The 18,275-nt window shown below is 38.0% G+C and overlaps 1 protein-coding gene across 2 annotated transcripts in view; it reads right to left on the reverse strand.

Moving 5' to 3' along the window:
* The window catches only part of STX8 (syntaxin 8), a 222,975-nt gene that overhangs the window by 69,861 nt on the left and 134,839 nt on the right, over positions 1-18,275 (reverse strand). For both annotated transcript variants that reach the window (XM_039847342.1, XM_039847343.1), the window contains one exon: positions 16,769-16,870. In XM_039847342.1, the coding sequence (XP_039703276.1) occupies positions 16,769-16,870 (102 nt within the window). The remainder of the gene's footprint in view (positions 1-16,768; positions 16,871-18,275) is intronic.

The raw sequence follows: 18,275 nt of genomic DNA on the forward strand, positions 1-18,275 counted from the left end.
AAAGCAAAGAACTGAAGGGTGTAAGCCAGCTGAACTATAAGACATTAAGTCTAACTATTGTTCATTTGCTCATACCTATGATTATTTAGTATACAGGCGGTAGGTCCATTTGCCAAGTAGGAGAAAGGGCATCATTCCTTTCAGTAGCTCAATGTGACAACAAGGCTTTCTTCTGTTAATGACAATCTATATATTTTGGGGTTTTCTGAAATTGATATTGACTAGCATGACTTTAAGAATGGCTCTAATTCAATAGTCCTTTAGAATATATATAAACTTTTTCCAGTCCTTTAGATTACATGAAAAACTTAATAATTCTGAAAGGAACATCAAAGGCTCAGAAGACATCTCAGATGGTTTTCAGTGAAATATACATAGAATATATCAATGGTCCCCATGGAAAGAACCTATGTGCCTCCCAGCAGCACATCTGCCCTTCTCTACTCTGCCATGCTGGGGCTTGGAGTCTGAAAACTACTTTTCCCTGGGTCCCTTACCAGCTAGTTTCCTGTTATGTTCTGTCAATATAAAGTACTAGTAGGAGTTCAGAAATCGAGATGAGAAATGAAGCTGTTTCTCTCTTTCTTCATCTACTGCTAGCAGTGTCTCTGCAAGTATTTTCATTCCCTTGGTGATCCCAGCTGCAGCCATGGAAGCCTCTCTTTCGCAGGCCCAGAACCAGCGAGGCAGGCCTCCTCTGGCCTGGTGGCATCTCTTCGTGGTCTCAGCACCACCCCAGGAGCCCCGTCCTAGGCAGTTCTAGCATTGGCTCAGCAGCAATCCCAGGAGCACAGCAGTGAGTACGCTCCTGGGCTCAGGAACGCCATGTCGGCACTTTCTCCTCCCAGGTCTAAGGGTAGTAGCTGCTTCACACAGTTACTAATTTCGAGATTACTTTGTTCTCCCCTTTTATTCTCAGTCATTGCAACAGTATTGTAACAAGTTCTCTGTATTGTCTCCTTTTGGAAGAACATCTTGTATGGTTACTCTTTTTCCTGATTGACCCCTGAACTAATAAAGCCTCCTTGAGAATTTAAAAAAAAAAAAAAAAAAAAATTGCAAAACCTCTAGAAGTCCTCAATACCAGAAAGAGCTAATAAGTGTACAGTGCCTCCTCTAAGGCTACGATAGCAAAAGTATAATCCAACTTTAATTGTTTTATCTTAAAGTCATACAGCTCTAGAAGATGGCAAATTTGCCTCTCTGTGAAGTCCTAAAGTAAAGAGGATATTTACCAGTTTCCAAACTAAGCAGCTAAATGCATGACAGACCCTTCTCCATAAAGGCTGACTTGATGTAAAAAAATGGCTGGCATATTGCTAAAATGACCAAAAACCAAAATGCCTTTCAATGAGGAGATGAAACTGAGTTAGGAGAAGGCTGCTTTGGTCTTCAATTTTGCAAAATGCAGCCATGCTACATTACTCAAGTGCAATGCACCATTTTCAGCACACTTTAAAATAAGTAATGGAAATGGCAAGAAAGCAGATACAAAAGATATTTTTAAAAAGAAATTTGCAAATTATATCATAAAAGTATTATTCAATAACATTTAAAAAATGTACTTCTTGAACAACTCTTCCTATATTCTGTTATATTCTATAACACACTTCTAGATGACTCCATGCTCTGCGACATATCAAGGGGAAAAGTAGCTGGCTGGTACAAACAAAACAAACCAGAGGATAGCAAGGTTTGATAGATGCTGGCTGAGAGGGTGGGATGAGGCTCAGGAGACAAGCCTTTAAAAGGTATATTCTTACCTTTAGAGATGATGAATAGAGAAGAGCAGTGGAGAGAGGAAGACTTGAATTAAGAGACAACAAGAAAGAAGAAAAAAAAAGACTCGAGAGAAGAAAGAAAAGAGGCAGAGGGACAGCACAGGAGTACAGGGAGAGTCCAGCACCCAGAGCCAGAGATTTAACTTCAAGGTGAGTGTATTAAGGTTCCCAGGGACCGGCTGATGTCAGAGTGCAGAGCCCATCAAAGAGAGCCCCTTTGGGGCTGCTAGTGCTACAGGGCTGTTTGCTCAGAGAACCTACTTAGGATTATTTACAACATCCTCTCACTGGAGCAAAGGAGTGTGAGCCTGACTTTCAGCATTAACATGGAGGAAAAGAGATATTACTGTCTGTAGGAGTTACTACCCTCAAAATAAACACATCAGCCCTGGGAGGAAAGGTTGCATAGAGAGCCTCAAATCTCGAAACAGAAATTCTCCAAAGGGCTCCTTATTACCTTTCGTCACCTACAAACTGAACAGTTTTCCAGGCATTCAGCAATGCCAGAGACATTTGATTGGGCTTATTTGAAATGAGTGGTGTAGACAAAAATAGTTTGTATTATCACCTTAGACGGAAAAACAGATAATAATACTGGGTTCATTTTGAGGGTGACTATTGGTATAATATGTATGACTTTGATTTCTCTTGTTCCAAAGAACCCATATATGCCTTTATTTAAGCTAAATCTTCTGATTTGCCAAAGACAAGTTATATTAAGTTCATGTTGGTAAGAGTTAGAAAAAGCAGTCATAGGACACAAACAGAAGCTCCTTCCAGTGGGTGCTCCCTTCCCCCACCCTTTACACATAAAATTAGGTCAAAATCATAGTCTTCACTCTGCAAAGCAGTTAGAAATATGTTTGTTTAGTACTTATAAGCTATAAGGGCTTTTTTCCCTGAAAATTTGCCAAAGGTCTAGAGTTTATTTATGCAATGGGAAATAAAGGTACCTCTTTTTCCTTTTTGCAGGCAGGGAGGAATATTTAAGCTTAATCACATTATGACTATTATATTGATTGGAGCTATCACATGCCACTACAAATATAAGACACAACTTAAGAAATAACTTATGTAAGGAGACAACCCACTGGAAGCAGGTCCAGATCACATATTTTAAAAAAAGAAAGAGAAACAGAGTTAAATTAAAACAACAACAACAACAGACAAAACAGATGTAAATTTGAATCACAAAGAAAGCTTTTTTTTTTTTGATAGGACTGGAAGTTTAACCTTTCTAAGCAATTGCGTATAAAACAAATTCAATGTCACAGTAAGATGTGCCTGTTGCTTAACTAAAGTGAAAAGTCATGTCCTCTAACTCTGAGATTTCATTATCTGTAAACAAATGGAAGTCAGAGTAGCAAAATGGACTAAGTAAAGGCATCCCTTATTATTAATAGCAAGGATATAACAAACACAGTAAAAAGAGTACATGCGACTGAAATTATATAAAAAGTATAATCTCAGAGGACTGATAATAGGCTTAGAGAAGTCTCTGCACATCAAACATTCCAGGCAGAAAACTTTCCCTCTAGGTTTCAAAAATAAATTCCAATATTTTAGATGTATGAATATATCAGTAATCAGTTAACTGCACCCTACTAATAAAATAGGAATGGCAAGAATAAGATATAGCAACAGGAATGCTTAATTCACTTATATTTATTTTTGAGAGATCCTCTGGTTTTTAAAGCCATTTTTGTTCCTATTTCTGTTTTGTTTAGGCAAATCTATATTGATTATTAACATTCTGTTACCATATCACATGAAAAATGGTTGTATTGAGCAGTGTGGCACCTTGTTTTAAAAATGCCAAGGAATTTTAGAAATTATATTGTTCTAACTTTGCGTAATTTCATGGAATGGGGAGCACCAAGTATTTATTCAGTTTTTAATTAGAAAAAAATGTTATCATGGTAAAATACGCATAACATGAAATTTACCTCTTTAACTATTTTTAAGTGTACAGTTCAGTGGCATTAAGTATAGTCACATTGTTGTGCTACTGTCATGGCCATATTTACTCATTTTTAAAAGTGACTATGTGCAGTGTTCTTTCCATTTCTCTGTGTGTTTACAGGTAAGAGGTTATACTAGACAAATGCCAACAATGAAGAAAAAAATCTTAGATCCGTTTCTGCAAATTTTTTTTAAAAAATAAGGCTTTTCAGAAATCCAAGAGTCATTCTGAAAGGAATTGCTGCTCTAATGGTCAAAAAAGGGAGAAGGGCTCTTATATGCACAAGTCAAGTGTGGAAGGACATACAAAGTCTGTTCAGGAAGGGCATGTACATTTCCTTATCTATCTTTCTTGTTTTGTTTTGATGAGAACATGTTTTGATGTTCAGGGAGGGCATGTGCTCTCCCGAGGCCACTGAGAAGCACACCCTACTGCAGTCAGCTCCAAGCAGTGATACATGCGACACAAGGAGAGACCTGAGGGTGCTGCCACGGGAGGAGGCCTGCATCATGGACCACTGATACCCAGGCCAACACAAAGATCATTCTGCTGCGAATCTGGAGAAATCGATCTCCGTGTTCACACTCACGGGCAGAGAAAACTTAATAGTGATGTAAAATGAGCCCCAAATTAATTATTCTGAGGAATTTAACACTGGTTCAGTGACTGAAAATTGTCATTATGGCCTTGCTCTGAAATAGGAATGGTGAGCCAAAAAATAAATACCGAGTCACCAGTGAGGTTCTGTTGGAGCCAATTAATGGACCCTTAGAGCTATAAAAATTTTCATTAATGCCACAACGTCTAGAGTCAAGTTCTTTAAAGGTTAATATTGGGATTCATGATATTACATCTCCAAGAGGTTTGGTAAAGGAGAATTATCTGTTTTCTGAATACTACAAGTTCCCTTAAACTACCCAGGCTCTCCTACTTCATTCAGTCATGTGCAGTTCCAAGTAGTCATTTGTATCATTAGGACCAATAAGTCACAAGGGCAGATCCTCTGGACTGTAAGCACTGCTTTGTAATTGAGCTGCTTTTCACACAGACACTGCTACGAAGCATGCTGCATGGCGAACAGCAGAAGTAGGGATTGACTCATGGACAGAACAACAAAACTGGTTGACAGAGAGGCTTTGTACAGAGTTAGAAATTACACAGCCAGGTATTAATTATTTTAATTTCTAAAAATGTTACAACTCCTTTAATTTTGCCTGTTTCTATTCAACTCCATTTATCAATGGTTATTGTTTCTCGTACGCAGTGTTGTGTATCACAGCTAATAGTAAAAATGATCTCATTTTCTTAGTGTATACATATAACTAGCTGCAGCTGGGGTAGCGGGTGGGGGGTCTCAAACTGAATGGCACACATGAGAAATTCAGAAAGGTAATCTGACATTAAAATTTTTGTTTTGATAATACAAAAAGAAGATAATCCACTTGTAAATAATTGCAACTTTAATAACCCTAAAACCAGCTACATGTCCACTTAATTCATTTTATAGTTTCCATTTTTAAGGAGGGAAAGGCATGAAAGTCTCTACCAAAACTTAAATTTCAGGAAATTTTCTCAAAAAGTAAAAAATGCCTACCAGCTCACTTTAATATATGTAACTAAAAATAGCCCCAGAGCTATAATGCCAGCTTTAGAGAAAAACATAAGGAATCCTTATCTACCAACTATTTTTGAACACAGAACTCGGGAGTTATTGTCAATAACCCCATCACTCTATTTTTCTATCCAAATGTTTCATTAAAACATTTCCTTATCTATCTTTCTTGTTTTGTTTTGATGAGAAAAATTATATTTGTTCAAAAAAAATTTCAACCAACACAGCAGTACATAGCACTTAAGGTAAAAGTCTCTATTTAGGTAAGACTGACCTCAGCAAGTATCTCACCTGGTGCTGGCCACCCTTGTGAAAGGAGAAGATTGACAAAGGTCTGGCCTAGACCCCTAGCTCAGCTCTGATTTATTGGTACGCGCATGCATGCGGGCGTGTAGGGTGGAGGGGAGTGTCTAATTTTCTTCGAAGGGGATCGGAAAGAGGATGAGAGAGTTGGATGGAATCTCAAAGACTGTCTAGTCTAAGGCACTGATTTTACATGTAAAAAGACATCAAGCAACTTCCTTCCCAGGCTTACTTAGCTTGGGTAATTTCAGTCACAACTAGAATTCAATTCTTCATTTCATTTTAATTTACAAATATGAAATAAAATCAATATATGAATGAGAAGCATTTGAGTGTAATGGTGAACCCCTGAAGGATTGGGTTGGCAAAATATCTTTAGGGGTGACAGGGCACTCACTCTTCCTTAATAAATAGTAGACAAATAACAGAAGTAAAGTATACTCTGAGTATGCAAAACATATTCTGCCCCAGGCCAAATGATAGTCCTTCTAAATGCAGCAGTACTTGCTGGTCCCATAGGGTCAGTGAAAGCCGATGAATTCATTGGTGAACAAACATTACCAGAAAACACGCAAGAACACATACATCAGTGGTAGTAACATCAACCAAGGTCCATACAGTGTAATTATTACTCCATAACGATAGAAGCTGCTCTTAGAAATAACACCTTATCTTTCCAAACCACACCAAGCCAAAACAATAATCAAAAAACAATTCTACTTTGTGATCATTTCTGACCCCTTGAAGATAGGAAAAGTCACTGCCTCGTTACAGATTATAGAAGCGTGGAAGGCTCTGAGGTGGTCATGGTGATAGCTCTGAGGCTGTCAGCCCCTATCAATCACCTTCCATTAAATAAAGGTTTTCCAATTTTGTGCTTCTCTCCAAAGCTTCATTTTGCCTGGATTAAGCTGAAGCATCAACATTTGAACTTACTGCTCCTATTTCTGCTCCTCAAATAAATGCTGTTAGCAGAAAAATGGGCTACTGTAGTTCCACAGTAGGAACTCAAAATCAAAGCAGACAATAGTGATGTGGTCACATATAAAAGACATCTGACCACAAACATTTCACACCTGTGTTATGCAAATTTCATGAGCAACCTCAGGGCCCAGGAGGGAGGGAGCATTTAAGGGTGTCAAGAGAAGGAGAGGTGTACGGGTTGCATGTTTTAACTTCTGCAGTGAATATCGAGAAATTCCAATATATTCATCAGAGTGGCCCAGTATTCTCTTGAATTTCAGAAGCAGGTCTCCTAAGAGTTTTAGCTATATGATTCTATTACTTAGTAGCTATTGTGTTCATGATGGAAAAAAGTTATTTTTCTAAAATATAGCAGCTATATCTGGGGGAGGGAACAGTTTAAAATCAATTGAAAAAGGCATGTTTAAAAAAATAAGAGCACCTTAAGGAGAGGGACTCACTTATCTTTGTAATTCTGATAGCTGGGTAGATATATGCTGCATTCAGATCCCAAATCCGTAAGATGCGGTCACGGTTTATATAAATATAATCAAAGTTAGAATCATACATTTTCTGTACCAATATACAGATGATTTCATGATTTTTAATGGCTATGTAAACATGACAAAACCCAGAAATAGAATGGTAAGAACAGAAAGTGATGAAGAGGGAAGAGAGATATTTCAGAGCTGTTCTCAAACAGCGTAGGGGCTGACTAGATAGATGTGAAAGAGAAGTCCCAAAGTAATATGTTGCAACATGTGTTATTTGGCCCACGCGGAATTTTTTTAAATGTTAATTTATTGTCAACACTAAAATATTGGAAGATTTCACTTAAAGATCCAGATTTCAGGCTTCTCTTCAAAAAATAAACAAACAGATGATCTGGCAATTCTAGGCGTGCATTCCCACTGGCAGAAATCTGCTGTTTATTCTCTAGCTTGCCACTGGAGATAATCACAGTGACCCATTTCATTCATGAATGTTTCCTGTCTGGTCTCTGAAAGCATTTGAAGGGATGAAGGAAGGTTTGAGCCTGAAAAAATAGGAAGCATGGAGGAGGAAGCCTATTTTGGGATAAAGAAAATGAGTCTACAAAGAACATGTACAGATTGAGAGGGTGCTAGGGGACAGTCAAGAGAAAGTGACTGTCAGCAGATAAAGATATAGACCTTGAGCTTAAGGGGAAGTTCAGTTCTGAGATGCAGAACTCTTAGTTGTCCATGAAGCCAGTTAATGAAGTAGCTTAAAGAAAAAGAGTCAAGAAAAAAAGAGCAGAGGACTCAGCCCTAAGTATTGTCCTCAATAGAAGAGGGAAGAAAAGATAATGCAAGAGACAAAGGAAAACAAAATTAGCACCCAAGGCTCTCCAAGACCTGGTCCCAGCCTACCTGTCTAGCAGGCATCTTTGATCCTAGTAGGCAATCCTAGTTGTTGTTTGAGAAACCAAGTAGTGTTGCCTGCCTTAGTGTCTCCTTCGAGCCTGTCTGTATTTCTTGTTGCCTGGAATACTATTTTTTCCCACCTGTCTGTTATTTCCACGGTGCCCTGTGCACATCTAGCAGAGCTTTTCTTGTGCCACCCTGAGTTTGCTGCCCTCCTGCTAGGCTGAGTGCCCCGTGAGGCGAGACAACAGGTCTTCTCTGACTTTTGATCCTCACCGCTTGGCATACAGTGGCATTCAACAAATAACAGAACAAAGGAAGGGAAGGAGTAAGCAATTGGAGTGGTAGGATAAATCTCAGGGTAATGCTATGTCATAGAAATCAAGGAATAAGAGCCATTTCTGACAGACAGAACTATCTCAAATACCAGAAGCTATTTAAAGAGAGAAAAAGTGAAGAGAGGCACTGCATTTTAGCAAGAACCTGTCACTAATAAGTCTGCATTGGGGATGGTTTCTGATACATTATTGGAAAGTAATTTGATAATATATATCAAAAGACTTAACACTACTCACACCCTGGGTCTAAATAAATCTGCTTGGGAAATATGTATGTAATGGACAACACGTTTTGTTTTGTTTTTTTCCCTGGCTGTTCAGATCTAACCCCCATTTCCATTTTGAGTGAGCTCCCATCACGTGAAGTCCTGGCAGGAGGCAATGCATTACTTCTCACCAGGAATGCCAACAGGGTCAGATTCTCCCTCTGCTCACCCACAGCAGCCAGGCTTGGCCAATTTGGCACTCCTCCTTGGACCAGGAGAGGCCGAGCTGGTCAGAGGCAGTGGCCTCACTCAGCATCTCTGGCTTCAGCATCCTGATCTCCCTCTTCCTGCCCAGGGACGGGTGCTCTGAACCCTGGCCCTCTGGCTTCCTGTCACTTCTCTGGAACTCAAACAACCTTCCAATCTTGGCCCTGCCATTATAAGAAACCCAGAGTCAGTCTCTGATTCTGGCCCTGGAAGCATCCTAACTCAAACCCTGCCTGATAGAAAAAAACCCTAAATTTGGAAAAAAGATATATGCACATAACACAGCATTAATTATATAAAAAACTGTGGAAATAATCTAAAAGCCCCAAAAGGGAGTACTTAAGTAAATGATAGTATAGCCACTTGGTAGAATGGCACTAATAGTACTAAAAGGAAAATAGGTTTATACTAAAATGTTAAAAAAAAAAAAAAATAGAAGGGCTTAAAAATACAGTATTATCGTATTCTTATAAAAATACTATTTGTAGGAAAAGAAATGACTGGGAGTACCAAAATCTTGAGTAAATTTTAATTAATTTGCAAGTAACAAAAAATCGCACAGGCTTATTATAAAAAATTCTAAAGACATATAAAGAAAATATTGATAATATCCCATTATCCAGCTCCAAGCCTAGCCTCTTCACAGCACTTCAAAGTGACCACTGTTAACTACATCTGCTCTTCTGTACTTGTCGTCATGCTCTAATGAACACAGTACTTACTGGATTCTTGTGTTGCCCCTTCTTTCTCTCCATCCTTTTTTATTTTGCTCCTCGCCTCACTTAAATGGGATCATAGCATACCCTCCCTGATTATTTTGGTTTTGCGCTTTCCCAGAAGAAGCCTCTCCTCATTTCTTCAGACTTCTGCTCCAGTGTTATGTCCTCTTGGAACCTCTGACCTCCCTAGGCTGTCTAAGATCCTTTTCCTCCTATGCTGTCTACAATCATTAGTGATTTATGCCATGTGTCCTCAGCCCTCATGCTCTAAGTTCCCTAAGGGCAGGAACTGTGCCCTAAGTACCTTTCAGCTCTAATATCTGGCACCAGATGATACCCAGTAACTATGCTGGCATGGAAGAAGAAAAGAATGAATGAATGGGCAACACAAGCAGCACTAAGCTTGAAGATGAGAAGGCTCTGAAGGCAGATATGCCTTCAAGCAGAGGACTGGGCATTTCTCCATAGAGACTGAATGAAAGATGACATGATGATATAGAGACAGACACATGTATGTAAAGAAAAAGGGAGCTATAGAATTTAACTAGATTATTTTAACAAAGGAGGGTAAGAGAAAGAAGTAAGGAAACAATAGCCAAGAAGAATATTCTAGATGAATAGTAAGATAAATAAAAGACCCTGTATGGTTATTCTTTTGCTCCAGATTGTTTGTGTTTGTAGTAGGGTTTTAAAAACAATTCATTTAGGGAGTAAACTGTCTTTAAGGTCAGTTAAATAAACCAGACAACTTAGAACTCAGTTTCGTACCCATATTGTATGAGGTTCGAAAGAGCTAATATAAGAGAAAGTGTGTTCACTGCTATATCAAGGTAAGGCAGCACCATCACCATCCACATACGCACTATAGGTGGCATTCATTAATTTCATGACGGGTAATGGGCTTCAGCTACAATTCTAAATTTTAATTAATTTTTAAAAAATCAACTCCATTTCTAATCAATGAGGATACTAACTTCCTAGCTCCAGAATATCCCTGCATACCTTACTCAAGGCATCACCGTTTTCCTTAAAAGCCCTTCTATGCTGTCTTCAAATAGAGCTAAGAGCCTCTGAGTCTTATGTATTGAGACGGTGTTCAGCAACCAATTTAAACCCACATTTAACATAGCTGGCCTTTATTGAGGACCCTCTAGCACCAGTCATTATGCCACCCAACTTGTTCTCATTAATTTGCAGAATAACCATGGAAACTAGCAATTGTTACCCTCATTTTACAGAGAAGGCAGCTGAAACAGAGAGGGCAAATGGCTCAACCCAGGTTGTAAGTGGGCAGAGCCAAAATTGTGACCCAGGTGTGTTTGGCTCCACGCCCTTGCCGTCCTGTGCTACCCTTAACCCCCGAACTGCTCCACCTCCCAAGGACGATCATATTCCAAGGAGCTGAAGGCAAATCCAATGGTTTTACAGGTTGAGAAACTGTTAATTCAATGATAGTTGGGCTGATCTCGAACCATATCACTGACACCTTGCTGAAATCACAATAAATGTGCTTAGCCAACATTATGTAATAGTCAATATGTTGAGAAGCAACACTGTCCCTCAACCTGAGTCATTCAGAATTCTTAGTCTGGTCTTTCACAATTGGCTCCGTCCGTCAGACTCAGACGAGGTTCTATTTTGAATTCTAATGAGAACTAGGCACACTGAATATTTAAACTGCAATTGCAAAGATCCTGCTTTTATGTAGATGTCCTTAATACAAGTAACAGATCTGAAAATACATATAGGTACCAATGGAAAATATCAGTCTAATTTGCATTTAGAAGCTGGAAAAGACAATATTGTTTTCTACTTGATGCTATTGTTGAGATGGGGATGGGCAAAGAAAAGAGAGGAAAAACCATGCATAGATCTCAGTAAAAATTTTAAAGCCCGGGCTCCCGAGTGAAAGGTTCACAAAGAGGTGCTTGAATCCTTTGTTAACAACTGAACAAACAAATTCATCACCAGGCCGTTCTGTGTGGCCCCCTTGCAATTCAGTCTGTACTTATAACTAGAAATTTCCTCACTGTGAAAGCATCTATGACTGATACATCAGATTAGCAAGGAAGATATGCTGAGGATAGGGAAACAAAAGACCATTTCACGGTTCGCAACCTATTTTTGCACTCCCTTAAGTAAAATGATGATGGGCCGGCTGCTATCCTCAGCTCACTCAAGTGCTCTTAGTTAAACAGTAATAGAGTTTCATGTGAACAGTGACCGAGTTACACTTGACTGAGTTGCTTAATTCTCCTCCACCCCCCAAAATAGTTAAAACATAGCTGGCTTGCTGTTCATGTATGTATAGGTATGTGTTTACATATAAAATGATCAATTTAGCCTTGCAGTTGGGAAGATCAGGTGATTAACTCTTTGTTCTGTCTTGAGGATCTTGGACTAAGCTCCTGCTCCCCAAATGCCTTTCTAATTAAGACAGTAATTTAACTTCCATGGCATTTGGCAATTCTCTTGTAAATGCTAGCATTTATGGAAAGAGAATATGGTTTATTTTTTTCTGATCTGTATCTGGTTGATTCTCTTCGGTATCAAATATGTCCCTTGAGTTTTGAATTTCAGTTATTTTTCTTTTAATTTCTAGAAGTTCTATGTGGTCCCTTTTCAAATTTTCTATGTTACTCTTCTAGTTTCCTATTCCCTAAAGATACTTTCAAGCTTCTCATTTCTTTAAATATAATAAGCATAATAAGATGTGATTTTATAATCCACATCTGATAATTCTAATGCTGCAAGTCTGTACAGATTAGTTTCTGTGGTCTGTTGCTGGTCCTGGCTAATGTTGTGCTATCTTCACGTATCCTAGGTTATCTTTGACTGTGTGTTGGACATTGCCCTGAAAATTTTTTTTTGGGTTGATTCTAGAGACCTAGGGTAAACACACCTTTCTCCAAAGAGGCATTTCATTGTTTTTGTCAGGCACCTGGAGCTATAACAGGTGAGTCTGCTTCAAACCAAATTCAAGATACCTAGGGTGCAAATCCATATGAGGGCCTTTCTGTGACCACAACTTATCAGGAACTGTAGTGTTTCCTTTCTTTTTCTTTTATTCTGTTTAGTACCAAGGCTGCTTTCTCCACAATTCTCAAAGGCAAGTTTACTTCTGGCTCACTTTTATCCTAAGGGTATAGCTCTTTGGGGCTCCAGTTTAATCATCATCATCATCGTCATCATCATCATCATTGGAGGTAGGGTCCCCTGTTACACAGCCCAGCTGAAGGTAGCTCAGAGCCTTAACGTTAGCCCTACTTGCCCATCCCTCTCAGGCTGTGGAAGTCTCTAGCTCTTGTCTGCAAAAAGGCTCTATCAGATAAAAAAAGAAACTACCAGAAAGTACCTAAGAGTTTACATGCTGGAAACAAAACAAAAGGTCAAGTTAATATGGTGAGTTTCCCCTCCCAAAATAATAAAACACCATTTGATACAGCACATCCACTTCTGGATATATGCAGAGAAAATCAGGGACTTGAACCAGTATTTGTACACTCACGTTCACAGTGGCATTGTTACACTAGTCAAAAAATGGAAACAACCCAAGAGTCCACTGACAGAGAAATGGACAAACCAAATACACACACACACACACACACACACACATATATATATACATATAGCAATGTGTATATACACATACATACACACTTTACATATATATACATATATATATATACGTGTATACACACACACACACACACACACATATACACACACATACAATGGAATATTATTCAGCCTACAAAAGGAAGGAAATTCTGACACATGGTATGACGTGGAGGAATATTAAAGACATTATGCTAAATTAAATAAGCCAGACACAAGAGGATGAACACTGTGCAATTCTACTTATATGAGGTTCCTAGAGTGGTCGGATTCCTAGAGACAGAAAGCAGAATGAATGGTAATTGACAAGGGCTGGGAGACGGGGAATGAAGAGATAGTGTTAATTGGGGACAGAGTTTCAGTTTGGGATGAAAAAGAAGTTCTGGAGATGGATTGTGGTGATGGTGACACAACAATATAAATGTGCTTAGTGCCACTGAACCGAGCTCTTAAAAATAGTTACGTTGCCTGATGGACCTAGAAGGTATTATGCTGAATGGAGTAAGTCAGATAGAGAAAGACAAATGCCATTTGATTTCATGTAAATGTGGAATCTAAAGAACAAAACAAATAAACAAAAATTAACAGAAACAAACTCATAGATACAGAAAACATTTTGAGGGTCACCAGATGGGAGAGGGTTTGGGGGGCATTGGTGAAAACGGGAAAAGGGATTAAGAAGTACAGGTGGGTAGTTACAAAATAGTCATGGAGACACAAAGTATAGCATAACGAATATAGTCAATAATATTGTAATAAATATGTAAGGGGGCAGAGGGGTACTAGATTTATTGTGGTGATATATATAACTGTGAGTTATATAGATCTCTAATTACTATGCTGTACTCCTGGAACTAATATAATATTGTATCCCAACTATAAGTGAAAAATAAAAAATTTTATTAAAAAAATAGTTACAATGGTAAATTTTATGGTATGTATATTTTACCACAATAAAACAATTATTTAAGTAAAAGGTCTAATTTTGCCAAGGGCTGCTAGACCTACTCAGTAAATTCCACAATATGCTTTGTGTTCAAAGGCTTAATATTGATCAATGAAAGTCTTAGAAGTTAATTGCTGAGTGTCATAAATAAAAGTCTGACCTCCCTAGAGCTTTGAAGGCCACACGCTGAACCTTTATCAGTGTGAAAACTAGCACTGCTTGTCAACAAACACATATATAATTACAAATTTCCCTTTAAAAACACAAATATAACACATTTTCCTTTAAAGGTATCAGACTTCAGAAATGGTATAAGGATAGTTATTTGGGTGTTGATCTACAATACTGATGGAACTGCTAAATAAATATTAGGAAAAAATTTAAGAAATAAGAGAAAAAAATCTCTCTAAAGTAGTTCCATTGAAAGAATAAAGAAATTTCTTCTTTCAGTACCTAAACAGTCTTATACTCCAGCACTTCTCCCTTCTGAGTCACTATATACAGTTCTGATATGAATAATAGATATTAAATATTATACCTACTATATAATATATAACATATAACTAAACAGAAATGAAACATGAGATAAATTATCAGTTAACATATTTTAAGATACCAAGTTTTAAAAATATTCATTTCAGTAATTCTAGAGGTCTCTAAATTTCTTCTATTTAAAAAAAAAAAATGAAACAGAGTTCAGCTCAGAAGTTTTTATGGAAATTTCTAGGTTTAAATACTAACACTAGGTAATAACTATAAAATAAAAAACTGGCAACTGTCTTCATTATGACTTCATGAATGACATATGCTAAGGGCCACTACATTGCAAATATTAAAACTTACCAACACGTCTATGCATGTGTTCATTCCAAATGAATAGCAACATGATTGCTTAGCACATAAAAAAGACCTCAGGAAAGTTGTCACTGAATTGGGAAGGCTCTTCTAAGTGCTATATATATCTATATATCTACATGTTATCTATATCAATATAATCTATATCTATAACTATATCTTTATAGTTATAGTTTATTCATTTATTCCTTACAATAACCCTCTCATTCCCATTTCAAAGATGAGAAAACGGAGGTTAAGGGGAGTTTGGGCTTTGCCAGGGTCACAGAGCTGGTGAATGGTGAAGCTGGGATGCGAGTCCAGGCTCTAGAGCCCACTAACCACTATGCTGTAAGGCATCTCCACATAAATATGGAAATTCAGGGAAGATGGCCAGCTTTAGACATTTTACACATTCTCTACAATTTAATTTTGATAACCAGGTTATCCACTTTTTTTCACAGCTGAGGAAACTAAGGCTCAGCAAGATTAAGTTTATACAGAAATCAAAGATAATAAGCAAAGGAGGTGGGAGTGAACCCACATTGCTCTGTCTCCAAAGTTTCAGGATTTGGTGCAAAGAACAAAGACCCTGTGGACAGAAGTTATGTGAGAAAGTTGATAATGCAAAATCAAGGAGGCTTTGCTTCTGGCAAGAAGAAGGAAGCACACGCCTGCAAGAACAGATAGCACAGACTGGGTTGGTATCCAATGGATGAGAACTGGGGTTGGGAGGTGGAGCAGAACAGGTGATAAAAGGGAAGCAGGTAGGCCCCTCAGCGTTCCACTTCCTCCGAGGTTCTGGAGTCCCTATCTGCCTGCTTCTCTCTCACCCTGTTGTTCTAGATATCTGTTTAACCAGAAAACAGGCAAGGAAGGTGATGCTCCTCAAGCTATATGTCTCAGGTGACCCTTGCACAGAGGTCTTTGTTCTAAAACTAGGTACGTCAGAGGGAATCCATTATATTTTTCATATTTAAAGGGCTACAAGTTAGGCAAAGCATGTGCTCAAATTGCTAGGTTTTTTTTTTTTTTTTAACTGTTAACATATTTCTATTTACAACAAAAGTATTAGCTTTAGAAACTTGGTGCACCTTTGTGTGATGAACCACTACATAACAACCAGTGTGACTACTACTACTATCCCCACCATTTATCATCGCTTACCCTGGGCAAGGCACTGTGCACAGGCAATATATAATTTACACAGAAATCTGCATGAGAATTTCTGCAGAATATTAAGTACCTGCAGAATAGCCAGCCTAGCCCTCCTCAATCAGAACTCTAGTGGAGGGCCTGGGAATTGATATCTTAAGACTGACTTCAAGGGATTCTTACCTTGGCACGTGAATCCTCATTTAATGTATGAGGTATTAAGGAGTAAAGTGACTACCAAAGGTAACATCATTCAATATAGGATTTGAACTCATTTAGACTTCAGAACCTGGGCTCTTAACTGCTCTGGAGTTCAAACTTCAACAATTAAGCTTGTGATTAAAAGGAGGCACAGCTATAATCAAGATTTTCTTTAAAACCCAGGAGATGCACTACCACCTATCTGCATAGTGTCATACAGTTTCCCAAACTATTATTCTCTACAAGCCCACAGAAACATTTCATTAATGCATTATACTTCCCTTGAACTCATAACAATCCATTTCATTTTAACGAGATTTAGTTATCTTTTAGTAATTTCAATACTTCATCAAATGGGACTGCCTGTTTTAGGAGAGCAACCAACCCCTGCAGTAATTAGACAAACGTGGGAAACTCAGAGCAGTGCAAACCACAAGCGATGAGAGAGGCAGAACCCTAACTATAGCTCTCTCTTACCACAAGATGTTGACTTTCTGTCCACCATATTCACACGCCTGGTTTCAGTGCGAAGTTTCTCATCTGTGTTCTCCACCAGGTTGGCAATGTCATCAATTATCTCTAGAAAGGAAAACAAAGATGCATGGTTAAAATCTCCAAATACCCTGGTTCACATCAAAGTATCAGAACTGTGGTGGTCCTTCCCAGTAATAATTCTCCCAAGTGCAGTGAGTAAAGTGGTAAAGAACTCATGTATGTTCTTTGAAAACTGTCACTCTGATTCAAAAAAAGGCGGGAAACGGTAGTTGTAAAGAAAAAACTGGTTTAACACAATTCCAGACACAGAGGAGAAATGTCAAAAGTTCAAGGGAAAGAAAGCATGACCCAACAAATTTATGGCCAGCCAAGCTGTCATTCAAGTATAAAGGTGACAGACAGACACTATAGAAGACTTTAGGGACTACCAGAGTCCTTTTTAAGAAAACTACTTGATGTTGAAATCAAGCCAACCAAGAGGTGAAAAAAAAATAATGAAGTCTAGAATGGAGAAGCCAGAGACCATGGTATAAGAGATGATGGTGAGAAATGATCCATATAAATACTGAGCAGACAATAAACAAACACATGGATTAGGTTACAGAAAGGTAGATAAATGTTATAAACAGTGAAGTTGTAATTACAACTGAAAACCAAGAAGCAGTTGGGCGACGACGAGGAGGAAGGTGAAATGCAACTGAAGGTGATCATTTTTTCATCACTCACAGCAGAGCCATATTAAACTTAAAAAGTAAAATATATAAACATAGCTTTATAAAATCACCAAAGCACCAGTTTTATGTAATTTTTTTTGTTAATCTTAGATTTATCTTTTAGTAATTACTATTGCCTGTAAAGAATCCTTTATGTGAAGTTTATCTTTTTTTACACTAACCTTCTAAAAGTGAAATTAAGCACTCAACATTTAAAATAGTATGTATAGTATGGTCCTAATTGTGTAAAATTTATCTCCATCCTTTTATATGTATAAACCTATAAGGATATTTCTGGATGATGTTAACCTAATGTTAATAATGATTATTTCTAGGTGGTGGGATGCTGGGTGATCCTCCTTGTTGTATTCTCTGTATTGTTGGAATTTCTTATAATGAGTACATATTATTTTTTCAACTTTGATTCTCTTTTCCTCCATCCTTTTTTCTCCTTTTTTAGTGATTGCATTAGAGATGCATTGTCTAATACACATCACCATTTTTCTTAAGAATTAAGTAAAACAAACCAGGAAGTCAATTGGAATGACACTTGACTCGGGCTGAGCTTTGAAGGCCATGTGGGTGAAGAAGCAGGAAAAGGGCAATCCATACAAAAAGAATGCCCTATGAAAGGCAAAGAAGAGCTAGGTGCTCTCTCTAACTTCCTGCAGCACTTCCTACAACCTCCTTTTACTTATGGACCTTTATACTTTTGTATTATAATTACTTGTATGCATGTCTCTTACAGAAAGAGTATGACAGAAACTAACTTCTAT

Source organism: Pteropus medius, unplaced genomic scaffold, assembly GCF_902729225.1.
Source record: "Pteropus medius unplaced genomic scaffold, Ma_sr-lr_union100, whole genome shotgun sequence".
Classification (NCBI taxonomy): Eukaryota; Metazoa; Chordata; class Mammalia; order Chiroptera; family Pteropodidae; genus Pteropus; species Pteropus medius.